Source organism: Mauremys reevesii, linkage group 5 (genome assembly GCF_016161935.1).
Source record: "Mauremys reevesii isolate NIE-2019 linkage group 5, ASM1616193v1, whole genome shotgun sequence".
Classification (NCBI taxonomy): domain Eukaryota; kingdom Metazoa; phylum Chordata; order Testudines; family Geoemydidae; genus Mauremys; species Mauremys reevesii.
Genome location: NC_052627.1, coordinates 95,371,794 through 95,398,814, shown reverse-complemented (window position 1 = coordinate 95,398,814; position 27,021 = coordinate 95,371,794). Strand labels below are relative to the sequence as shown.

At 42.0% G+C, this 27,021-nt stretch overlaps 1 protein-coding gene across 2 annotated transcripts in view; it reads left to right on the top strand.

Moving 5' to 3' along the window:
* The window catches only part of NSUN7 (NOP2/Sun RNA methyltransferase family member 7), a 54,969-nt gene that overhangs the window by 12,191 nt on the left and 15,757 nt on the right, over nt 1-27,021 (top strand). For both annotated transcript variants that reach the window (XM_039542453.1, XM_039542451.1), the window contains exons 3-8: nt 4,541-4,599; nt 14,710-14,840; nt 16,957-17,109; nt 18,613-18,796; nt 22,036-22,246; nt 23,563-23,706. In XM_039542453.1, coding sequence (XP_039398387.1) covers nt 4,541-4,599; nt 14,710-14,840; nt 16,957-17,109; nt 18,613-18,796; nt 22,036-22,246; nt 23,563-23,706 — 882 coding nt within the window. The remainder of the gene's footprint in view (nt 1-4,540; nt 4,600-14,709; nt 14,841-16,956; nt 17,110-18,612; nt 18,797-22,035; nt 22,247-23,562; nt 23,707-27,021) is intronic.

Here is a 27,021-nt window from a genome sequence, read left to right as displayed (position 1 = left end):
GTTGGTCCAGTAAAAGATATTACCTGACCCACCTTATCATGCTAGTCCACTGAAACACCTACCTTTTGGCCATTGCATGGACAAAGAGTTACGTTTTGTGTCTGTACTCACTCCAAAAATAAACTCATGAGGGAGAGACACTAAGCACTAGCATCTTTTGTGGGATTTTAACAGTAGATGGTGGCAGGCTCAGCACTTTGCAGGATTTAGTTCAGTACGACTGCATCACAAAAGTGAGTCAGTATAAAAAATGAGAAGCCATTTAGTATCCATGGGAACTACCTAAAATATGTGGTGACATCAGCTTTCCCTGGATCAAATAGAAAAGAGTAATTGTTCCTGACCAAATGCTAAGAAACTTTCATTGGGTAAAATTCAGAGGATATAGTAGCTAAACAATAGAAATTTGAGGAGAAGAAATAGAAGTGCATTCCTTCTCCCTGCTGCTATTGTGTCCTTTGCATCTGAAAGATGTAGCATAAGCATCTTTCATCCAGCTCTGAATCTAAAAGAAGGCTAAGAAACTGTTACTCTCTATTCTTGGTGATGCAGTGTTGCTTCTAATGTAGGAACAAAAATAATTTTTAGTGGTGAGGGGAACAGAGCACCAGAAAATGCAATGAACACAAAATATAGTATAGCTGAGAACATCTTAAGGCTATTTTCTGGCAATCTTCTTCTCAAAAGTCTCGTGCACTAAATGTGAAATTAAGCACACTCAAGATTACTAACAATGGAAATTGCTTGCTGAAAATTTCAGAAAACTGAATTGTTCTTCACTGCCTTATGTATAACCAAGGGTTAAATTGTGAGTTGCATTGCATGGATGTTAATGGAGTGGGCAAGGTAGAAAAGAGGGGTAAAGGAGTTTATCCCCTTGGATTTGGCCAGCCATCCAGAAGAGGCGGAGCCAATTCCTCTTCTCTTCCAATCTGGTTAGCAGAGCTTGGCTGGCCCAGACAAGCAAAGGCCTTTAAAAAGATAGAGCTGAAGTCATTTGCGCATGTGCTATAGCAGTGCTTTCAGCGATGTTGTGCCTGCATTGGACACAATACTTCTGCCCAAACTAGCACGCAAGCCAAAGATAGTATGCTGTTTTCTGCAATGCGTAGATGTCTGCTAGTCCTAATTTGTGAGTCAGAGGTCTGAACTGCAGTCATTTCAGTGGAGGAGACTAGCAAGCAGATTAAGTTATGGAAGGAAGAGACTTAGCCCCCAACCTTTCACTGAAGCAGCAAAAAATGACAAGTAACAAATCTGACACCAGATGCCTTTGGCCCTGAAGAAGAAGCCAAACAAAAGCAAAATGATTGATGACTTACTTACTGAAGTGCTTAATATTTAAATCATAAAACAGATTAATTCGAGACCTACCTGCCATGGTGCATGGCTGGTATAGGTGTAGGGGTTTGGTGGGGCTGGCAGGGCTTCCTACCTGGCTCTGTGTCCCTGCAGCTCCTAGGTGGCGGAGGCAGGGGCCAGGGTAGGGATCCGCTGCTCCCGCCACAAGCGCCAGCTGCCGCAGCTGCCATTGGCCAGGAACCACCGCCAATGGGAGCTGTGGGGGCGGGGCTTTCAGGCACTGGCAGCATGAAGACCCCTCAGCCACCTAGGAGCTGCAGGGGGGCCATGCCAGTGGGATCCAGGAGCTCCCCACCCGAAGGTAAGCACTTCCTGCAGCCCCCAACCCCTTCCCCTAATCCTGAGCCCCCTCTCATACACCCAAATTGCTGCTGCTGGCCCAAGGGATGCCTGGCTCAGGCAGCCAGTGAGCCAGTACCAAACATTGCAGAAGTCACGAAGGACAGGGAAAGTCACGGAATCCGTGACCTCTGTGACATACTCGCAGCATTACCTATGAGATGAGAAAATAATTACACCTCATCTTGTCCCTTTGCTACTGAAACCAAGGGAAGGTATTCATCAAAACAAACAGTGGCTCTAAACCATTCTTGTACTCTTGGGGGAATTCTGCACCAAAAAAATTAAAAATTCTGAGCACAATATTTTAAAATTCTCCAATTTTATTTGTCAAAATAACACAATATAATCTCACCAGTTTCAATTATTTTTGGTCATTTATTTCAAAATACCTGTGAGCAAGTATGTCTAATACAAACAACAAAAAAGATTCAGGAAATGTTCTTTGACAGATTCCTAACTATGCATATTAATACAGAACTCTGAGTAATAATTCATTTAAACTACAATACAGAACTGTATTTCCTGCACTCCTTAGAAGCAGTGCAAAGGCTTGGGGGAGTTAGGGGTAATGGAGGAACTGAGGGAGAGGGAAGTAAATGGCTTGGAAGGAGCCTGGGTGTAAACTTGGAGGGTTGTTGGGTATGGGCGGGAAAAGTATGGAACACATTTTTTTGTGAGGGGCGGGGAGGGATTGTTAGGGAGCTTCCCCCATGCAGACCCTGGCTGACCCCTAGCCTCTCCCATTCAGTCAGGCATATTTGCCCCTGTTCCCTTGTGTTCCTGCATCCCCCTGTGTCCTTGCACTCTCTCTCTCCACGTGTCCCTCCACCCCCATTTAGACACCCACTCCTCTCATCACCATGTGGCCCTGCACCCCCTCCCTGTGTCCCCATGTGTCACTGTGCCCTCACTCAGCCACTCCCTGGCCCTATGTAACTCTGCACTCCCTCCCCCATCACCATGTGACCATGCACCTCCCATCCCCTGTGGCCCTGCCCCTCCAATTCCATTCAGCCTCTGCACCAGTTTGTCCTCCTCCACTAGCCCTTATGAGCCCCCATCTCCTGACCTTGCTTGGCGGGCGCTGCGAAGAAGGCAGGATCTTTCTCTTCCCTAGTTGACTGGAAGCTGCTGCTGTGTTCTATTGCCACAGTACCCTCTGGTGGGCAAAAGAGGGCACCACTGAAGTTTACTGTTGGGAACTGCTGCTGTTCTTGTGTCACAGCGCCCTCTGATGGGCAAAAGATGGAACTGTAGCAATGTTTCAGCAGAAGCTTTTTTTCTGCGCAAAAAATTAAAAATATGCATGGCTCATTAATTATTTAATCCCCCAGCAGTACTTCTCCTTACTCTTTGGTTATGCTGGGTTACGAGACACAGGTTACATTTGGGTGGATATTTTTTTTTATTTGGTATGTTTAAGGTAAATGTTGTATTATCTTGAGTACTTGTCTCCTGAGACATCTGTCACTGCATGCCCTTATATACTGTGAGTGCAATTTAGCTGAATCATTTTATGCTTCCAAACTAGACTGGATAGTCTTCTCACTAGCTAAGAATACTACTATATCTTGGAGAATGTCCTCTCTTCCTCTTCTCTCCTTGCCACCACCCCAAAAATATACCTCCATAGAAGAAAAACGGAGGGGTGTCAGCAGAAATTAGGAAGTCTTTTTAATCTTCCAACTGTACACCTGTTATTTAAGAGTGAATAAATGAATCATGGCACAGTATGAACAGAATCCTTTAATAAAGTATTACTTAATGTAAGGGTGCCAGAACTGAACAGTCTACTTCATTGTAAATTAGCAAGTGCAGCAATTTTCCCAGTGTGAAGTGAGGTTCATAGATCTAGCAGCAGGAGGCAGGGCTTTCTTGTCCTTTCATTTGCTTTTCTGATGAGGGCAAGTGCAACAGTGGGCAAAGCTGTCTGAAGCCACTTAGTGATGTCAAACAACCTTGCAGTAGCGACACATTTGAACAAGTGTGGGCACTGGTTCATGCTGCCTCTCCTTTATGGGCATAGAAGTCTTTAATAGTTATGCATACCATTCCATAACTAAATACTATTGTGGATTTAGTTGAGTCAAAGGTACCAAGAAAAGTATTCTCTCCATGGCAGGTGTGTGGTTTTTAAAAAAGTAATATGCAGGTACAGTGCAGTAATATAAACCTATTTTCTTCAGAAGAAAATTCTTGTAAGTGCTCTGAAAGAAAAAAGTCTGAAGCAGCATTAGTGTATGCTGTGTCCTAGAGCTGGGAATGTCATCTACCATTCTCATTTCCAGGGTTCCTCAGAAGATGAGTGAAATTCTGGCCCTATTGTTGCCAATGATGTCAATTTTGCCATTGACTTCAGTGGGGCCAGGATTTCACCCTATGTCTCCAGAAGGAGGAGAGAACTTAAGCCATCCCCACTTCTATAACTAATAGTGTATATGGCAGACAGGCATCTTTGCCTTAGGGAGCCACTATTGGGAAGTCTATAAAGTAGAAATAGCTATATTGAAATACTTGAGGGATCAAGACACCTATGTAACTTTAATATATTTATAAATTTAAGCATTTAAGAAACCTAATGTACATTTTAAAATGTTTTGCACTGAAATTATAATACTCTGACATGAATGGCAGATCTGAATTCAGCTACCTTGATATTTTACTTTTTGCAGTTAAATTTGTACTTTAAGCAATATCAGATTTTAACAATTTACTGTGTCTTTAATCTATTAATTTATTTTTCAATCTTTGCCTTGGTTATGAATTTTATTGACTTATACTACAAACTTTACAGTATTGTACAAATGTATTTAACCAGTATTTTCTTCTCTTGCAGATCAAGATCTACTTGAAAATATATTGTTAGATAGCTGCTTTTACCCATGTCAGTCAATAGTAAGTAACTTTCTGTTAGAAAGTAAGCTACTTTATAATGCAGTTCATTATATGTATCTTGCACCTTTTTCATTACGAAGGATACTGAAGTACTTTTAAATCTTATTTTACATTTTGAAGCTTCATACAATTTAGACCTGTTAAATCGCTGGGCTAAATTTTCAGCTGGGCGGGGGAGGAGAGGGGTATTATAAATGCGTACAACAGAAAAATAGTTGTGCAAAGGAACCCACTCATACTGAAGACTCAGCTATTTATGCTTGCCATTTGTAGCCATGTTTCAGGTTTTTGTAAGGGTTTGACAACTTTGAATAGCCAAAATGTTAAAGGGAATACTTAATGTTCTGAAGCTTATCATACTCTGAATTTTGAATTAATTTAGTAGCACTAATGATGTGGAAATTCTGACAGCTAAAGAAATTCTGGAGTCTTCTGTTTGCTCCTCAAGAAGGGGGAGGCTCAGCAGAAACTTCCCTCATGTTGTTACTTCAGTCAATTTCAAACCTTTTCTGGAAAGGCAATATTTAGAGATGAGGACTCAGGATAACATTCCCATCCTTGTTGTGGCCTCTTTTTGCAAAATATAAGGGCAGAGCAATTTAAAGAGGAGGATTTCCCTGGATCACAGAGGACAGCGGAAGACAGCCATAGGCTGTCTTTGGTGCACCCCAACTCAAGCTGTGATGTGTAGGGCCAGAGCAGCGTATGTAGGCTGTGGCTGCAGCATGGAGTGCTGCAGAGATTCCATCAGTGCAGCAGCCCATATGGCAGCCTGAGGAGGCTGCTGTGACTTACACAGGCCACCAGGGCTGCCTGTTACTTCAGGAGCGTCTCCAGTCCCCAAAGCAGCCCAGGACCAGGAAGGTGGCTAAAAGTCTCCTTTAGCCCTCATAGACTTAAAGGCCAGAAGGGACCATCATAATCATCTTGTCTGACCTCCTCCATGTTGCAAGCTAGAAAACATCACCCACCGACCCCTGTAGTAGATCCATAACCTCTGGCTGAGTTACTGAAGACTTCAGTTAGAGAATCCACCATTTATTCTAGTTGAAACCTACAAGTAACCTTTACCCCATGCTGCAGAGGAAGATGAACCCCCGCACCTCGGAGTCTATGCCAATCTGCCCTGGGGGGAAATTCCTTCCTGACCCCAAATATGGTGATCATCTGGACCCTGAGCGTGTTGGCAAGATTCACTAGAGAGACACCTGGGAAAGAATTCACTGCAGTAACTCAGAACCCTCCCCTTCTAGAATCCCATCGCTGGCCGTTGGGGATATTTGCTAGTAGCAGTCACAGATGAGCCACATGCAGTCTCATCATACTGTCCCCTCCAAAAATTGATCAAGCTCAATCTTGAAGCCAGTTAAGTGTCCCCCCCCCACTGCTCCCCTTGGAAGGCTGTTCCAGAACTTCACTCCTCTGATAGAAATCTTCATATAATTTCAAGCTTAAACTTGTTGATGGCCAGTTTATATCCATTTGTTCTTATCAACATTGGCTCTTAACTTAAATAACTTCTCTCCCTCCTTGGTATTTGGCTGTTTTGTCACAGAGAGCAATCATATCTTCCCTCAGCCTTCATTTTGTTAGGCTAAACAAGCCAAGCTCCTTGATTCTTCTTTTGTAAGGTAGGTTTTCCATTCCTCTGATCATCCTCGTAGCCGTTCTTTGCACCTGTTCCAGTATTCCAGATGAGGTCTCAACAGTGCCTTGTAGAATGGTAAACCACATCCCTGGCTCTATTGGAAGTACCTCGCCTGATGTATTCTAGGGTTGCATTAGTCTTTTTCATGGCCACATCACATTGGTGGTTCATAGTCATCCTGTGATCTACCAATACACCCAGGTCTTTCTTCTCCTCTGTTGCTTTCAACTGATAAGTCCCCAGCTTATAGCAAAAATTCTTCTTGTTAGTCCCTAAGTGTGTGATCTCTCACTTTGCACTATTACATTTCATCCCATTTCTATTAGTCTGGTTTTCAAAGTCATCCACATCTTCTTTATGATATTCTGGCTCTCCTCCATATTGGCACAGATTTTTATTAGCACACACCCACTTTCTGTGCTAAGATCATTTATGAAAATCTTAAATAAGATTAGTCCCAAGACCAATTCATGAGGATTCACGGGTAACCCGCTTCCAGCTTGATAGTTCACCTTTTAGTATAACCCACTGTAGTTTCCCCTTAAACCAGTTCTTTACCCACCTTTAGTTTCTTATATTAATCCCTAATGAATAGGGATCTCCCCTCCACCCCCTCCTCAAGATATCAGGAACAAGGGAAGATAACAAACAGAGGTCATGAAATATGTAAGGAGGTGCGTATATTGTGTATGTTAGTTGTTTGTTTTAGCCTAAGACAATCGGCTAAATATTTGCCTTAATTCTTTGCGTGGCCTAGGGGATGGCAGAAATTCCTGCTGCCGACCTCAGCCATTTCTTGCTACTAGGCACTTGTCAGTGTACCAGTAACCACGGAGCTAGAACGCTGAGACAGTGTCTAGGGGGCAATAAACCGGGTCGAGTGCCTTTGTCACTGAGCCATGCCTGTGGTCTTTCTTTATGAATAACAGCAAAATCTGCTAAACTAACATGCTGTGCTATCTACTAATAACATTGAAGCTTCAAGGGCAGAAGCACTGAGCAGCCTAAACAGCGCTACCAAGGCAACACCATGCCAGCCTTCAGCACTCAACCACGCTGCATAGTACTATCGTGGTCTTTTGAACCAGCTATCTGTGCAGAGCTGGGAAAGCACATGGGAAAAAACATACATGCAAGTCAACTGACAACACAAGGCAGGATAGGTTAGGAAATCTTTCTGTATTAGAGACAGGGAATTCAGAGAGGATTCACAAACCCCCCCTCCCCACCCTCCGATTCTTACCAGGTAGCTGGACTCCTTTGTTTCAAGGATCAGGTTTCCTTCAGAAACTGATCAGGAACACTGTTTCTCAGCTAACACTGTTTCCAGAAGTGTCTACTAAACATGGATGCCTGCTTTGAGGTAGCTAGGGTCTGATTTTCAAAGTATTTAGTACATACATTTTCATTGACTTCAAAAGCTGCTGAGCCCAGAGCTCCAGCTGCCTACAAAAATTAGAGGACACTCCTGAAAATGTTGGCTACAGTCTGCTGCTTCATCAGTAAAATTATGGTGATAAGGCAGAATTAACTAATGCTTGTAAAGCACTGGAAGATCATCAGATGGAATATCTGAAATGAGAGGTATTATAAATAAATATAAAAATTGTTTTAAATTAGGACACTTTCTCCAGACAAAGTAACACTTAACATAGAGTAAGGGAAGAAAAATCCTCTCTGCAATGATATGCTCGAGGATGTCTTTTTCACCGGGGACAAATTCTCCTGAGAAAGGTGGACAGCTATTATTCTTTTGCTCACCTCCTCTGCAAGAAAAGTACCCTGACTCCAAGAAGTCATGCACTTCCTCTTAAACAAAATAACAACACCTCCCCAATTACATTCAAAACCGAAGATTAGATTAAACTTTCCTTAAGGCCAAAATTCTCAAGCAAGTGAGCTCTTGCAGGGAGCTGTCACTTATGCTCCTTTGTGCTCTTATCTACAGTAAAATAAACACCTTTGGCCCAAAGGTCATATTTCCTTTTAAAAAACAAAATAAAACTGAACCGAGCTTCGACTAATTTGGAACAATTCTTAACCATGCTTTCTTCTTCGAGGAGTGTGCCTGTGGGTGCTCTGCTTTAGATGTCTTAGCGCCCTGTGCTTGTAATCGGATATTTGTAGTAGCCGTGTCCCGGTTGGCTGCGTATGCGCAGCAGCTGTCTCACGCCACTCTGAGCGACTACCTAGCATGTGCAGCCAACTGTCCCCCAGTTCCTTCTCTACCACCTTTGGCTTGAGTTGGAGCGATGGCAGCTCCCCTTACACCTTTAGATATTCAATTATTTTGTTTTTTTCCCCCGGCTAGTAGCCTCTTAGTCCTTTATTTCTCCTTTTTCTTTATCTTATTACATTTTTTTTATTTTACTGATTGTCCCCCTTCCCCTTTCCCACCTCACCTCCCAGGCGGATACCAGCGAAAAACAAAAGAGGGACAGGCGGACCTCCTGGTTACCTCAACACCAGGGACTCTACTATTCGGCACTGATGGTATCCCAGACAGACTGGGACCCAGCCTGGTTTTTACTCCTTTCGACTCAGCCCCTCCTTCCTCATTGCTGGAGAGAGAAGATGATGAGACAGGGATCTACACCCCTCGCCATTCCTCACGTAAACTGGGACCCTCTCAGCACTGTATGTCTACGGATGCACAAGGCTGGCAGCTTCCACCATTGGTACCACCTCCCGTGACCTTTCCACCCAATTGGGCATACTAGGACCTGTGGGCATTATATAGAGCCCAAAACCTCAGGCCCCACAACCCACTTAGATCCAGAACAATTTGATCCCCTTCACCTTCTGCATCAGCCCCCTCAGAAGCGCTGGATGAGGAGGTAGAGGAACCTGAAGACGCGCCAGGGGGTGATACCATTCCACCCACCCACATTTTGTCATCTTCATCAGACAAAACAATAATGCCACCCCCCGCCCACCTCTGGGAATGATTTAAAATCCTTCCAGGACCTCTTCAAACGAGTAGCTAAATCCCTGGACATCTCACTAGCAGAGCTACCAGAGATCCAGCACAAACTCACAGATATACTTCAGGCATCCCTGTCAGCGAAGTTTGCATTGCCTATTAATGTAGCCATAATGGATCCATCAAAAATAATCTGGCAGACACGTGCTACAGCCCCACCTTCTTGTAAAAGACCTGACAAGAAGTATTATATGCCTACAAAAGGAGCTGAGTTTTTATTCACCCACACTACCCCAAATTCATTGGTGGTAGAAGTGGTTAATCAAAGGGGAAAGCAACATTAATCTAGAACCACCCTTTATGACAAGGACTGGAGAAGGCTAGACCTTTTTGGGCAGAAAGCCTACTCATCGGTTACCCTCCAATTCCACATAGCCAACTACTCGGCCTTACTAGCCAAATACACACACAACGTGTTCTCTCAAATGTCAACTTCTGTTGAACAACTCCCAGTCTATAGATGAGAACAATACAAGGCTAACATCACGGAGGGTTTGCTCATCGCCAGAATGGCCCTCCAGGTTTCTCTCAATTCTGCAGACATGGCAGCATGTTTGATTGCTACGTCCGTTGTCATGCATTGTGCTTCCTGGCTACATCTGTCGGGTTTCCGAGGGAAGTTCAAGCCACAATCGAGAGCTTACCTTTTGAAAGCCAAAAACTCTTTGTGGACAACACTAACACGTCCTTGCACATCTTGAAGGACTCACGGGCGACCTTGAAGAATCTCGGAATTTGTCCCTCCAAATAAAAAGAAACAGGGCAGATTTTACAACCCACGATTCCGCACTGGCCAATACGCTCAACCCCAATGACACTATGACCAACGCCGCAAACAATGTCAGTCTAGACACCGGCAGCCCCAAGATCAGCCATCCATGTCTCAACCATCTACTTCCAGGCAAACATTTTGAAGTGTTGGTCGAGGAAATGAGAACCTCACATTCCCTAATTAGGGATTTACATCTTCTCTCCAGCCCATTTGGAGACTGTCACCATATTACCCAGTCTGGAAGACCATCACTACAGACAAATGGGTTCTGGAAATTATGCAGCAGGGTTACTCCATCCCCTTTATTTCTATTCCACCTATCCATTCCCCTTCCCCGTCCTTCCTCAGGGACCCCTCTCATGAGCACATGTTACAACAGGAAATAAACCATCTACAGTTAGGTGCTGTGGAACCTGTACCAGTTCAACACAGGGGGAGAGGATTTTATTTCCATTATTTTCTCACTCAGAAAAAAATTGGGGGGAGTGGAGGCCCATCATGGATTAATGGAAACTCAACAAGTTCATAAAAACACAACATTTCAAAATGGTGACTCTATCCACAGTAATTCCGAGATTGGAGAAAGGAGATTGACTCTCAGCCCTTGACCTACAAGACACTTACTTTCATGTTACCAGCCACCTGGCACACAGACGATTCCTGCACTTCACCCTAGGGAAACAACATTTCCAATAAAGAATGCTTCCTTTTGGCCTGTTCACCGCCCCAAGGGTCTTTTCCAAAGTTCTTGCTGACATGGCTGCTCACCTCTGCAGGCAGAAGTTGATGATCTTTCCATGTTTAGTTGACTGTCTTCTAAAGGCAGCAATGCAACAGGCAGCAACCAATGCCACTTACACAACAATAACCCTTTTTATGGCCTTGGGCTTATAAATAAATCTTCAGAAGTCCACTACGATACCTACCCAACAGTTGGAGTTTATATGGGCAATCTCAACATGACAGCGAGATAACCCCAATGCTTCCTCACCTTAACCAATCTAATTACAACAGTTGGAGGCAGCCCACAAACATTCGCCAGAATATGCTTACAAGTTTTGGGGCACATGGCGCTGCAAAGTTTGTTGTAAAATATGCCAGGCTCCACATGAGATGTTTACAGGCCTGTCTTCTCACTGTCTATACTCTGCACAGAAACTCCCTCAACAGACATTGCACGATGCCTCGCAGAGTAAAGCACTTGCTCATATGGGGACACACCCTACCAATGCCTGCTCAGGTGTTCCCTTCCTACAAAAAGTTCTATCTGTGATGATCACCACAGATGCTTTCCTCCTGGGCTGGGGGGCACACTTACGCGACAATACCATCCAAGGTCACATCCAATCTCCACATAAACTTACTGGAGCTAAGGGCAGTCCAAAATGCTTGCCAGCACTTTCTTCCTCTAATTCACAACAAGACTGTAAAGAGTCTCATGGACAATTTAGCAACCATGTTTTATATAAACTGCCAGGGGGAGCTCGATCATATCCCCTCTGTTCAGAAGCAGTTCGTCTCTGGCAATGGTGCATCACCAACAGCATAGACATTCTGGCAACCTATTTTCCCAGATGCCAGAACGCAACAGTGGATCAACTAAGCAGAGACTTCTCCCAAACCCACGAGTGGGAGATGGATCCTGAAATCCTCAAAGCCATATTCAAACAATAGGGATTCCCCACTGTAGACCTCTCTGCTACTGCCCACAATGCCAAGTGTCCTCAGTACTGCTCTCAGGCCAGAGTGGGACACAACTCCCAGGGTGACGCCTTCCTGCTGTAATGGGACGCTCCACTGCTGTATGCCTTCCCTCCAATCCCATTGCTGAGTCATGTCCTTCACAAGATCTCCACAACAGAATGATCAAAGGATCAAACTACATCCAAACAAAGACTATCCAAATGGATATCACCATGTATCCAGTTGTGTTACCAAAACAACAATCTGCCTGCTCCCTCGGGAGTTTGCACACACTCCACCAGAGCGATGTCGACATCTGTGGCCTTTCTCAACAATGTGCCCATCACAGACATTGGTAAAGCAGCTACATGGGCATCAGTTGATACCTTTACTAAACACTACGCTTTAGAACAACAATCAACTGTAGACGTTCAGTTTGGACTCTCGGTGTTAACCAATGTACATAAACCAACTCTGAAGCCCCTCCCCTCCACTGAGGGGCACTGCTCAACAGTCACCTAAAGTGGGGCACCCACAGGGACACTCCTCAAAGAAGAGAAGGTTATTCAACTTGTGCAGTAACTGAGGTTCTTCGAGATGATTGTCCCTGTGGGTGCGCCACTACCCGACTTTGGAGTTTCACACTTATCCTCGGGGGATAGAGAAGAAACTGGGGGAGGGTTGGCTGTGCACACTAGGTAGACACTCGGAGCGGTGCAAGACAGCTGCTACACATGCGTGGCCAACCTGGGCACTGATACTACAAATCTCCGATTACAAGCGCAGGGCACTAAGACACCTAAAGTGGAGAACCTACAGGGACAACCATCTAGAAGAACCTCAGTTCGTGCACAAGGTGAGTAACCTTCTCCTCAGTGATGGTTCTCCACTGCCCCCTCTCTCCCCCGGGTTTTCCTCATTGCATTTTTAGGTCTAGGTATATTTAATCCTAGTTTTGTGTGTGTGACATGTGGGCGGTGGTGGGCGGGCAGGGATACACTAGATGACCTCTTGAGGTCCATTCCAAGCCTATATTTCTAAGATTTCATGATCTATATTCAAAGAAATAATGAAAGTTGCTTGGAGGTAAGGTGACCAGATGTCCCGATTTTGGGGTCTTTTTCTTATATAGTCTCCTATTACCCCCCACCCCGTCCTGATTTTTCACACTTGCTGTCTGGTCACCCTACTTGGAGATTAGCTTTTTATCATAATATTTCATAAAGTTATCAATAACTTTGTCTACAGTTTTGTATTAAAAGCTATATACTTTACAAAACCTAAACCTTCACATTCTCAGTGCTGGATATTAAATAAGCTAAGCTGAACTTTAAAGGAGCAAAGTTAGTATTGTGGTTAAGACAGGAGACTTAAGTGCCCAGGTTTGAAAATTTTAGCATAATATCACTTAAAGCCAAATTTAGGCACTTAAATAAGGGGTAAGCATCTCCATATCTCATTGGGTTAATGCAGTGGTCCCCAACCTTTTAGTCTGGCAGGCGCCAGACGAAAGACCGTGGCGGCGGTGGAGCACCCGCCGAAATGCCACCGAATGTCTGCGGCATTTCGGCGGCGCCGCCTCTCGATGACGTCACTTGTTGGCGGCAAGCGGCGTCATCGAGAGGTGTCGCTGCCAAAATGCCGCAGAAATTTGGCGGCATTTCGGTGGATGCTCCACCACCGGCCAGGACGCAGGTGCATTTAGATGCCCCCATGGGTGCCATGGTGCCCGTGGGCACCGCGTTGGGGACCCCTGACTTAATTACTTCAAACCGATCTTACATACTGTGCACCTCTGAAAGTCAGGACACTTATGTAGGTGCCTAAATATGGATTTTAGGTGGCTGACTTCAGATATCCAAGTTTGGAAACCCGTGGCTACTTAATATCTCTGCACTTCAGTCTGCCGATCAGTAAAATAAAGATATTTCCCTAATTCATGGGTTTGTTGTGAGGATCAATTCCTTTTTTTCTAGTTAACATACTTTGTATACTTATACCTATAAATATATATATATATTTATATATATATATATATATATATATATATATATATATATATATACCATTTCTTACCTTCCTCTTTAACTTACGTGTGAATGTAGTGCACATGAATGGTATTAGATTTACAGTTCAGGAGACTGAAGGTCATACAACAGATATAGCGTGGCAGCAGTAGTGCCACCCTACCCTGAGTATGAGCCTCAACTCTTACCTGATGAGAGAACCTCTAGGGCTGAAAGTAATCTATTCATGCTCATTCAGTCCTGGATGCCCCTGCTAATTCCAACAAGATTTTGAATTAGTGTCAGTTGTGGAAAATTTCTAATAAGAATGCTGAGGACAGCATGGAAATAATTTTTCTGTGGTAGCAGTGGTTGAATCAATACTGATTTTTTAAAAAAAACTTACACTTTGAATGTTATGCAATAAAATGAAAAGCTATTAAAAAGGTATTGTGTGCTTCTTTTACCTTGAATATTACTGATTGTACAACAGTCAAATTCTACATCTAAAATGATCTTTATGAACAGGAAAATGTGAACACTTTTGCCAACAGTTTAACATTTACAGCCGCCTACTGTAACTTTTCTGTTACCAGTCGGATGAAGAGGAATACCATTCTAATATATCTGCAATCTGCTGCAAAAGAGAAAAATATAGTTGGAGGGTGAAGGGAAAATTATAATTGTAAAAAACTCTAAATGAAAGAAGTGTAACCAGTTTTTTCTTCACCTCAGAGAACTAAAAGTTTGGGTGTTTCAATAAAAATAGTTAATAAAAGTCTGTCTTATTGATGAGAAGGTAGGCACTTAAAATCATGTCTCTACCTGTTTTTCATTCAAAATAAGTCTCCATAATACATAGCGATCTCCCTAAAAGAACCACCTACGTCGATTCTTACGTGTAGTCCTAATGAAGACATAGTTCTTCTGTGAGTGTAAGGGTCTGGAGGTGGATCTCTTTGCATGATTGGGACCTGTTTTGTTTCCGTTTCTCTAAATAGTTATTTTCCTATTGCAGCCAGATGAATTGACCAGTTTAATTGTTGTAATGTTGTATGACCTCCAAGATCGAAAGTTTCAAGCCCGACAGATTTCTGATGAAGAGGAATCAATACCAGAAGTCAGAGATGTAGAACGTTATCTATACAGGTATATGTTATAAGTAATTTTCTAAGTGGGCATAAGTATAGACTTATATAACCTATAATAGGTTTTTAAAATCGCAAATATTGTAAACATCTGTTTTCATCTCAAGCCATAGTGGGCTTCTTTAAAGATGATTTGGTTTCAAAGAGAAACTTCTGGATTCCTAAAGTTAAGATTAAACTTGTATTTAGTCAAAACTGCTGATGGAATACGTTTGAAGTAAAAATGTAGTGCCTTATTTCTGTTACTTATCTGATGGAAAAATCCAGAAAACCTCAGACCAAGTCAATATGAAAAAACATTACTCCATCATTTAATAAATAGATTCAGAAAGATGAGCATGGTGTGGTAAAGAATCAAGGAATCCCTGTAAAACACCTAACAGCCTTGCATTCTGCTCTAACATACGTCCTCTAGGTTACTTTAGAGGTACTTTCATAAGACATCGAACAAAGAATCTGTTAAGTCTCATATTTAAAGTAATGCCAAATGTTTAAAGTATTATTTTTCTTCTCCAACCCATTATTGCCACCCCAACAATTGGGAAGAAAGATGGTATAAAGTACAGTTTAGAGTGCTAGCCTGGGACTCTGGAGACCCAGTCCCCTGCCCCCCACAGACTTCAAATACAACAAAATCTGTCCCGGCTGATCAAAAGAGCGTACTAAGTATAAGACAAGAGACCATAGGTTGATGTAACAAATAGTGGAAAAGTATGGTAACAATGAGACAAAACTGGTCACCACGAAAAGCAGTGGTTGCAGCACACCAGATTCATAATTATTGTCTATTTTTTGTAGGCATTGTGGTATTGCAGAGTTTTAAGGAGAGTTTTGAAAAAGGACAATGTTTATAGGAGCTCCTATGTATGAAGGGTGACATAGGAGAAAGCGTGAAGGTGGTAGGTTGAAGATTTAACAAATGGTCAATGAAGGCTTGCATAATTGGTATAGTGGACATATGGGTCAGCATCTAGATAGTGTATGGGATACTAGGTCCTTAAGGGTATGTCTACACTGCAGTTAAAAACACCTGCAGCTGGCCTGTGTCAGCTGACTCAGGCTTATGGGGCTTGGACTACCAGGTTGTTTAATCATGGTGTAGATGTTCAGGCCTGGGCTGGGCTGACCTCATGAGCCTGAACGTTTACACTGCAGTTAAACAGCTCCGTAGTCTGTGCCTCATGAGCTCGAGTCAGCTGACAACTATGGGTGTTTTAAATTTCAGTGTAGACATACCCCCATAAGCCAAGACGAATTCAGGCTTCATCAGTGAGCCATGTTTCAAGTTTAGATGACCAAATGAGATGCTGCTCAAAGTAGATTGTACAGATACTCAAAATATGATACATGCTAGACTGTGTTCCTCAAGCTTTGGAACTACCCGTCCCACATGGGTAGAGTTCAGATACATGCATAGTTCTACTGAACTCTGGGTTTGGTTCTTCCCTTTCTGGAACTCAGATGCTCTGCTGAGCTCCATTCCTCCTATCTGGTGTTTTGGTTCCACAGATCAGACAGTGGGGAGAAATGCTGGTACACTTCCAAGTACCATCCACTTGTGACACCAAAATGATATTACTCACAATATGTTAGTCCCTCTACTTTTTTATGTGCTTTGATCAGCCATGAAATAGCTAACAATTCTTATGTTTAAATTATCATCATTGAGCATTAGAGTTAACACACCATTTATGAATGAGGCAGTTAACATTTCTTAAAAATGATTGTTTCAGGCTCCTTGGAAATTCAGATTTCATTGCCTTTGGTTACAAGTGTATCATGTTTTTCAGGGTTTTCCCCTTTTCACTTGAACAGCTACACACTTACTTTCTTTCTTTTTTAAAATAGAAGCTGAAATTCAGGAGGTTGGGGTGAGACATGGCTCAATTTGAGTCAGTTGTCTGCTTAAGTAATATAGTCTCAGCTATGCATGTTGGCTTAGACTTCAAGTTCCTTGGGGCAGGGACTGTTTCATACTACATTTTTGTACAGTGTCTGGCAAAATGGGACCACACTCGTGATTGTGGCCTCTGTGCATTACTGCAGTATAAATGTTACATCATCATAATGAGCTATAGTCTTCTAATCTGGATAAAGCTATCATTTTATACTTGTAGTTTTAAGACCAAATTGGCTGCTGCTCTAGCAAGATGTCGAATCAAACATGATGCTCTTTCAATTGAATATATTCTACCAGAAACGCTACGGAAACAGGAACAAAGGGCTTCTGCTTTACCTTTGTATGCTTGGATAAATACATTAAAAAGCAGGTAAGATCTGTAAAATTAACATTTTAGAAATATACATATTAAATTGTATATTGCCCTTCTATGAATTTGTTTTAAAATTTTGCACAGTACAGTATTATCTTGTAAGGCATAGGTTTCTTGTAATAAACGTTTATTTAACAGACCCAATTGACCTAAACATCACACTTCCATCTGCCATTTTTTTAAGTACTAGTGATACTGTAATCTTAGGTGTTACTTATAATTGACAAGATACTAGAAGAAAAACATCTTTTCTATTGTTTTTTTCCAATTTACTTACTCGATGCATTGGACAACGCCTTGAGTGTATCTGCACTGTGCTGGAAGGCCGCGTTCCAGTGTGGGTAGTCAGACGTGCTAGCTCTGCTACAGCTATTGCACTAAAAATGAAGATATGGCCAGGGTAGGTGCCTGAATATGTACTCAGGAGTTCTGCGTGGGTTTTTACTCAGCAGCTAGCCCAAGCTGCTGCCTGTACTACCCTGACTACACTGCTATTTTTAGTATGCTATCTTGAGCAGAGCTAGCATGTCTGTCTGCATGTGCTCAGAAGCACTCTCCCAGCTGTAGTACAGACATATCTTTTGCATATAGTCATTCACACTATTTCCCCTGCATAGTCAGTTTCCCCAGTTTGTTTTTGTGGGTCTTGAACATAGCAACAAAGTGGAGAAAAATATTAAAACCAGAAATGTTATTTTAAAACCACAAAAATTGGTAGAGGGTTCTGGGAGTAACATATAGTACATAGAACTACTTTTAATTGGTTTTTTAAAAATTGTTTTGCTAGTTGACAGGGTTCCTTTAAATGCTGCTTTATGTATATGTCAGTAAATAATACTAGTTTTAGTATTTATTATAGTACTAAAAGAACTGATAGGATGGATAACTTGACATCATAGTCACATCTTGTTTTCCTTACCAGTAATTTCTTCATAACCTTCCTTACCTAAAATGTTCTGTCTTGTCTATTTTAGACTGACAGCTTCAGGGCAGAGAAGGTGTCTTACTCTGAACATGATTCTGCAACTTATACTCGGGTTGAATACATGTTAGTTGACCTGACTAAAGATTGTCATGTTGGGCCCTCTGTTTACGATGTACAGTGTAAATTTATGGCACTATATAAACAATAGTAGATTAAAACAAATGCGAGATTTTTCTGCATGACACTTAACCTGCATGACTGTACCTTGGGTATTATGAATTACAAATTGCTTAATGTTCATTCGTGCATTACCTTTCCACAAGAGGGTGATTCAGAGACTAAGCAACAAATTCACTGGTGGTGTAAATGGAGGCAAGTCCATTGTAGTCAGCTGAACTGCAACTGTTTACACCAGCAATAAATTTGGTATTGAAATGTCAAATCCTAACTCTGAGTTCTGTTTTTATGATACTTTTATGGCAAAAATCTAGATTTTCCAAGTGAATTTTTTGTTATTAACATTGTATGTTCAGTGGTCAGGATTACTATGAGTTATGCATGTTATATGTTAACAGCCTTGAAGACATTTACAAAGAATTGAAAAAAGAGGGATTCACAAAAGTTGAATCTGTGTCAGGTTTTGAAGGTTATACTTATTGTCTGGACAAGCACTGCCATGATGTACTGGTTTTTCCTGCATCTCTCAAAGAAGAAATACTTAATTTGGAACTTTTCACAGGTTACAAACTCATCTTACAGGTGAGCTAAATAAATCTGGAGTGGGTCTCATAATCTGGTCTGCAAACTAAGCTAATGCCTGTCAGACATTGCATGGTTTTAATTTTTTTTATGACTAAATAACCAGGCACTAGCACTTTCTGCAAACTTCCTAGTGTAAGCAGGGTCTCAATGAACTCTCCCGACATCTGGTGCTGAGCTGGGGGAAAAGACTTCAGGAACAGGCTTTGTTTGCATAGATATGCCTACTCTGCCTAGGTATGCAGCATGATGGAGCTGCTTTGTCAAAGTATCACTTTTGTCTGGTGTTGAGTTACAGATCATTTCAGTAATGAGTGCAGAGGTAATTAAATGTTATCCTTATTGTGTAAGTAAAGGGCAGCACAACTGTAATTAGCTTGCCCTGATTGAGGAGGTCACCCTAAACTGAACCGTATTCTCCAAGCAAAGGGTAGGAATGCCAATCTCAGTGGAAGAGATGAAGGTGGGGACAGGTAGTCCTACTTGGTGGTGTGTACTCTGCCCAAAAAGTCTTAGAAACCATTTGACCATCCCCATCTAGTGTTTAAAGGGGGAGCTAATGAGACTCACTTGAGAATCATTGCTTCTGTTCAATGATTACTAGAGGTGAATCCCTGAGAAGGTCTAGGGGCTGTACTGGCAGTGAGGTTCCGTGCTACCCAGTGAAATCACTAAAGACCTGTGTCAAGTGGTGGAACCTCAGAAGTAGCATTGAGTGTCTAATAATGACAGCATGCAACCAGCACAGCAAAGAAAAGCAGCAGCAGCACAGGGTCAGCAGCAGAGAAAAGCAGTAGATGCAGTGGCAAACAGCCAGTTCCAGAGGCACCAAGTGACCACAGAAACATTGCTCTCCCCTTCCTTTCTGAACACCTCAACAAGCTCTGGGTCTTCACTAACAAAGGACAGCCAACTGTGAATGGGGTGCAGCAGGGGGAGAGAGAAGTGGTGTGTTAAAGAGACGTTTGTTTGTCATATTTTCCCACTCCAAGGTGGGAAACTGAGGCAAAGAATACTGCCCAACACACAGTGGGGGCAGGTTTTTGCTTATGGCTGCATGCTTTTGAATGTGTTTGTGATGTTGTCCCAAACTAATGCTTGGATCCATTCCCTTTTATTAAAAGTTCTTTTGTTATACATAGACTCAGTGTTTGCGAATGGGGAAGTATTGCCTCTTAGAGGTTTCTGGGGTAATAGTAAGTTTTCCCAAAATACTCGGTGTGGGCTCGAGACGGTTCTGTTTTGTATTGTTAAGAGGAAATGTTAGATATTGAACCTGGCCCTTGTTGCTTCTGATTCCATCTGGCAGAAGGATTACACTAGATATAACAGATACATTTCTTTTTATAGTGAAAGTATTACCATTCTCAACTGCAAATATGACTCCATAGCAACAAATTCTCTAGTTGATAAATAATGGCATCTTAATGTTTATGACATCTCTACTGCAGTTCCATCCCTAGGCTGAAATAGTGGCCACTCTCCCTCCATGCTGTATGCATAGGGGTTCCTAGCCACTGAAGCTTGAGAAACTCCAGTGGCTTTTCCCCTGGCTTGCCCTCAGCATCACCTCCATGCCAGCCTATTCAAAGCTGATGCAGAGATCCCCACCATAATACAAAGGTGGTGTGAGGCCCCTATACAACAGCTCTGCTGCTATCCTGTTCCTACACTAAATTACCATTTTTGTTTGAAATAGCAATAAGCACTTTATAAAAGTCCACATGACCAGATGAATGTGGGGGACTTTTTCCTTGCTCTCCACAGCACCTAAGGCCTTAGTACTGAAGACAACATGACCTGTAGTCAAGATTTTCAAAAGTGATGAGTGACTTTGAATGCACAGCTTGAGAACCTTGAAAGGGCTGCTCACTAGTCAGTTTTGAAAATCTTGGCCCCATATTTGTAAAGGCCCCATATGCATATTAAATAAGATAGCTACAGAATAAGACTACCCTGTCTAAAGGAGATACTAGTGTTCAACTCTAGTAACAATCTGAGTCCCCTGACACATGATCCTCTTACAACAGTATCCAATAGCATGATCCTATTCTAAATGATTTTATCAGTAAAATAACTCCTACTGGGAAAACCTCATCTTTGTTATTGATATGATGCAGATTAACCAAGTTGTTCAACATCCAGAACAGATCTGCTCATTAAAACTTTGCAGATGCTATGATGGAGGCAATGAAACTCTTCTTCACCTCCTGCAAAGCTACTGTATAGGTTTATTTAAAATTGTTTGTCGCAGTCAAATTCAGCACAAGACTTGCAACATGTTCTCTACCTGTGTTCGTTCTAGCTTTATCTATACTAGGCCATCAGTATACTGTAGTGATGTGAGGATTCACCTATGAAAGGGGAAGCTTAGTGGACATTGCACTGATAATCAAGGTTGAAAGAGGATTCTAATATCATCCCAGATCATTGATAAAAGAGGCATATTGGCTGAACAGTACTATTTCCCATAGTCATCAGAAAACAAAGTTCCATTTGCCTCCAGGGACATATCAATAAAAAGGTCCTTTTCCACAGTAAAAGAGGTATGCCCCAACCTCAAGTTGGAAGAGGTAATGGTTGATCTTGATGAGGGTATACATCTTTGCCCACCAACCTCTAATTTTGAGATAATCCATTTTTTTTGGAGGTGTTGTGGGGTTTTGCAGTCTCTTTGGGTTCAGATCTGTACAACGAAGCTTTGTTGCCAAGAGCTTATGTTCCCTTTCAATCAAGGTTTACTCCATAGCTCTACCATTTGACTGAGAGAGAATTTCCCCCCTAGAACTGTGTAAGACAGCCATGTGAACATCCTTGCATTTTTCTTTGACATTGTAGACTTGATGTAGCCTGACTTCAGGCATTTGAAATGGTTATTGAGTTCCCCCTTGCCAGGAATGACAGACATACCTATCTGTTTCTCCTGTTCTTCTGTGCCCATTGACAGCTCAATCTTTTTGTGTGTGTTGGAGTTGGAATGATAATCTATAATTTTTTAAATTTAGAATCAGTGAGGTTTGTATTTTAGTATTTAAATCTAAGCCATCCAGACTTCATAAAGATTTGTTTTTCTTTCCCCACTCATTGGTAAGAGGAACTGAACTCATTTGTCTAGTTGGAAAGAGTACAGTACTTGGAGTAACCAAATTAATCTGAAGCTAAAATTCAACAAACTAAATCTACCAGTTATTAATTAGCCATGTTTAATTATTTAACTGGCATCATGTATTATCTTTTAGGATAAATCTCGCAGCCTTGCTGTACATTCTGTGAAGGCCTTATTGAACATGGATGGTGACATCATAGTAGCTCATATGGGTTCACGGTTGACTGCTGCCCACATGTCAGTGTTGTCAAATCAGAGCACATCCAAAGTTTGTGTATGTGGCGTAAAATCGCAGGCAAAGGAAGTTGAACTGAAGGAGCTGTTCACACGCATGGAATGTGGAAGTATGTGTTAAGCATTTATTTAATAAGAGTTATTTCCAGATCCAGATCCCACATTTTAAAGCTTACTCTTTATTTGAGCAAAAATGTTTTTAAAATGTTTCTGGGACAATATGTATTTTAAAAAAATCCTTCAGATATTTAAAAATGTCTGTCAGTGTTCTCATTCATGCACCATCAGGGCAGGGTTAGGTACATATTTGCATTTTATTTTATTTTTTTGAGGAGTTAAGTCAGTTAGAGGTTCCCATGTTCTGTCATAATTCCATGAAAAATTCTGTTGCTGCAACTGAAATTAAGTGACAAGTCTAGTAAATCCCACTGTCCACCAATTTATCAAGTATTTTATTTGGCAAATAAGTAGTGAGTCTTTTTTGTGTAGCGAGAGAGAGAACTGTACAGAAAATTGTACAGAAAATTCCCAGTTTGTACCCTCAAAGCCTCATTTCACAGCATCCTTCTTGAGGGAGAAGAGGGATAGGACTTTCCTTTTAGAGTCCAGTAACATTACCCCTAGATCACTTGAAAGCTTTGCTGCAATGTGATGTACTGCCTGTAGTTAGTGTCTTTGCAATCTGCTACTGCTTCTGAGTTCAGCTGCACCTGATATGCTCTGCAATCAAAGCAGGCAACATGAGGAGAGACTTTCCATTCTCTTTCACCTTTCTCCCTCCCTTTGTCCTGATTCTATCCTTTGCTCCACTCTCTCTCCCTGCCTGCCTCCCCATCTATATCCCTCTGTCCCTTCTTCCAATTCCCTCCTTCCTCCTTTTCTCTCCCACTCTCTCTCTCTGTCCATCTCTAGGTCATGTTGGTAGTGACCTTAGGGTGTTTTCCCCTTCCTCTGTATCCTGGGTTGCTTGCCAGGGTATACCTGAATTAATCAAGTCCCTGCCATTGCAGGGGCCTTGGCCATTGGTGTCTCTCAGTCTGTCCTACTCTCTGCCTAAAGTTAAACATAATACTTTAGTCTCCTGAGACCTGTAAATCCTTGGTCTAATTTCAGTTGCTGGGTAGTATTTGTGGCCTGTAGGAGGAAGGCAGTCAGACTAGATGAGCTGGTGGTTTATTCTGGCCTTAAATTATATGACACTGTTTCCTCCAGGGGGCCCATCCAGGCCTCGTAGAGATAATACAATATGAAAAATCTAGTAACTGATAAGTAACTGCATTTTAATTATAAGTATTCATATTTTAATGGTAGACACAAACTGTTTTAGGTGAAATTAGCATAATGCCAGTGGGCTTTCTGCTTTATTAGATTAAAATTTTACTGGATTGCTTTCATATTAAGCTTTCAGTGTTTCCTTGTTTCTCAGATATTGAGCTACTACATGAGGATTTTACTGAGATTGACCCAACAGATCAAAGACTGCAAAAGGCTAAAGTTATTCTGCTGCTACCTCGGTGCTCAGGATTGGGTGTTAGTAATCCAATAGAATTTATTCTAAATGAACATGAAGGTAATTTTGATACTACAGTATAATTAAACTTAAAGAAAATGAAAACACAATTGGTTAACTTGTTAGCGCTCTGTGGCAGGGACAGGTTTTTTTGTTTGTTTGATGCCTAAGACAAGGGTCCCATTGCTTCACTGGAGGCCGCGGGTGCCACAATGATATGAATAATAGTATTATTCAAATTCTCTTTTTTTTTTATTTCAGCTAACAAAAATATAGATCCTATGAATACTACTTTGAATAATCCTACATGTATAATAGCAAAATATCATATAAATACAATGGGATGGTTGCGCAAATTGCAAAGACAGATGAATGCTGGTTACTGGAAGAGGTAGGGGGAGAAATCTGAAAATTAGGAATTGTGGAATTTTTGAATAGTGGAATTTCAGACAAATCTAATTTTGGCACCATCACTTAATTTTGGATAATTAGAGTTCAAGTTTAGCCATGAATTGCAGAGAGTCAGTTTCCAACAGCTGTGTTATCTTAGCTGTGCTTCACACTGGCCAAATAAACACCTCTAAAATGTCTCCTAGTATATTTAGTACTTTGATAAATTAGGTAGAACAGCTACTCTATAGCGGTATGATATTCTCCTAAGCTATATATTTAAGATGTTTTTATGTTGGGTCAAAGTTTTATCCCTAATTATAAGAACATAAGAATGGCCATACTGGGTCAGACCAAAGGTCCATCCAGCCCAGTATCCTGTCTGCCGACAGTGGCCAGTGCCAGGTGCCCCAGAGGAAGTGAACCTAACAGGTAATGATCAAGTGATCTCTCTCCTGCCATCCATCTCCACTCTCTGACAAACAGAGGCTAGGGACACCTTTCCTTACCCATCCTGGCTAATAGCCATTAATGGACTTAACCTCCATGAATTTATCTAGTTCTCTCTTAAACCCTGTTATAGTCCTAGCCTTCACAACCTCCTCAGGCAAGGAGTTTCACAGGTTGACTGTGCACTGTGTGAAGAACTTCCTTTTATTTGTTTTAAACCTTCTGACCATTAATTTCATTTGGTGGCCCCTAGTTCTTATATTATGGGAACAAGTAAATAACTTCTCCTTATTCACTTTCTCCACATCACTCATGATTTTATATACCTCTATCATATCCCACCTTAGACTCCTCTTTTCCAAGCTGAAAAGTCCTAGCCTTTTTAATCTCTCCTCATATGGGTCCAGTTCCAACCCCTAATCATTTTTGTTGCCCTTCTCTGAATCTTTTCTAATGCAGTATATCTTTTTTGAAATGAGGAGACCACATTTGTACGTAGTATTCAAGATGTGGGTGTACCATGGATTTATATAAGAGTAATAAGATATTCTCTGTCTTATTCTCTATCCCTTTTTAAATGATTCCTAACATCCTGTTTGCATTTTTGACTGCCGCTGCACACTGTGTGGACGTCTTCAGAGAACTATCCACGATGACTCCAAGATCTAGGGTGACCAGATGTCCCGATTTTATAGGGACAGTCCCAATTTTTGGATCTTTTTCTTATATAGGCTCCTATTACCCCCCACCTCCATCCTGATTTTTCACATTTGCTGTCTGGTCACCCTACCAAGATCTTTTTCCTGAAACATAATTAGACATTATGAAACATAATTACTTTTAATATCCTGATTTTGTTTCAGTATCAATCTTGTTGTTTTACAATAATATATGTACAGCATGTGACACAATTTTCACTTCGGGGTCAATAATATACTCATTCCCCTTATTTTTCTAATAATAGGGATATCAGTCTGTTACTGTGGTCACCACTGTCACAGAACTGTGAATTTTGACATTTATATGGACCCAGTTTGTTTTGATTTAGTCCTCTTTGAAAGGGGACTAGATCAAAGCAAACTGTTGATGCAGGGCGGCAGGGTCCACATGAACAGTTCATTAGTTGTCTTTGATCAGCTGCATACTCCTCCTCCCCATCGCCCCTACACTCCTGTCTGCCTTTTGCCCTTGCCTCCCTGTCCCTCCTCCAGACTTCTGCACCCACCCAACCTAGCTTCACTGCTGCATCTAAAACCCCATCTGCCACCCCTAGCCTTATGTCTCCAACTTCCACTCTGAGTCTCCCCACCCCACAGAGCCCCCTCTCCCCAGTGCGGAGCTCCTAGAAGGGGGCAGGGCTGTCTTTGCCCCCTCCCCCAATACCCTGTGGTGACAGCTCCTGTTCTCTGCTCTCTTTCCCTAGCTCCCCTGATCCCTTACTCCCTCGCCTGCTGCCCTGGCTTAGCCCTTCACTGGCAGATCCTAGGCTCTGACATCCCACTGTAGAGAAGGTCCTTCATCCAATCAGAAAATGAAGGGCAGCGCCCAGTTGCTTGGCCCATCCTGACCATTCCTTCTCCAGCATAGGCTGGGGAGAGAGAAGGGAGAGGTGGATTGGCAAAGCTGGTGAAAGAGAAGGGTTGAGGATCAGGCAAGTTGAGGGTACAAGGGACTGGGATTTAGAGGTCCCAGAAATCTGCAAGGGGGAAAGAAGGCAGAGAATGAAAGCTGTCACTGCAGGGAACCTGGGGGATAAAGAGGGCAGAGACCCAGCCCTGCCTCTCCTAGGAGCTCTGCACTGTCTGTGCGGTGGGGGGGAGTCAGAATGGAAGGGCAGCCCCCCCCCCAATCCCCATATAATTTGAGCAGTGATTAACAGTTTGTTTGCTTTGATCTAATCTGGTTTCAAAGAGGACTAGATCAAAACAAACTAATGAACTGTGACTATGCAGCAGCAGTGTCCACAAGGTTGCCATCCACTAAAGATAGGACAAGAAGTAATGGGTTTACTCTATATCAAGAGAGATTTAGGTTAGATATTAGGAAAACCTTTCTAACTACAGTATAAAGTAGTTAAGCTCTGGAATAGGCTTTCAAGAGAGATTATGGGGTCCCCATCATTGGAAGCTTTTAAAAACAAGTTGGACAAACACCTGTCAGAAGTGGTCTAGGTTTACTTGGTCCTGCCACAGCTCAGGGTGCTGGACTTGATGACTTCTCAAGGTCCCTTCCAGCCCTACATTTCTGTGATTCTATGACCATAGCAGGAAATTACCTATTTTTTACTGTGATTGTGCTTTGACAAAATCTTATCCCTATTTATTGAGGACATGGACATGAAAAATCAATGTATTTTCTTAAGAATCCAGCTGGTACTGCACTTATGACATCAGGTGGAGAATTCATTTTTGTTTATTATATCAAAATTGGCTAGAATAAAAATAGTTGTTAAAAGGCGGTTTACAACTTTTGAGATCAGCAGAAGGGCTGAATGAATAATTGATTTTTTGATTCAAGGGCCAAACCAAAAAAAAA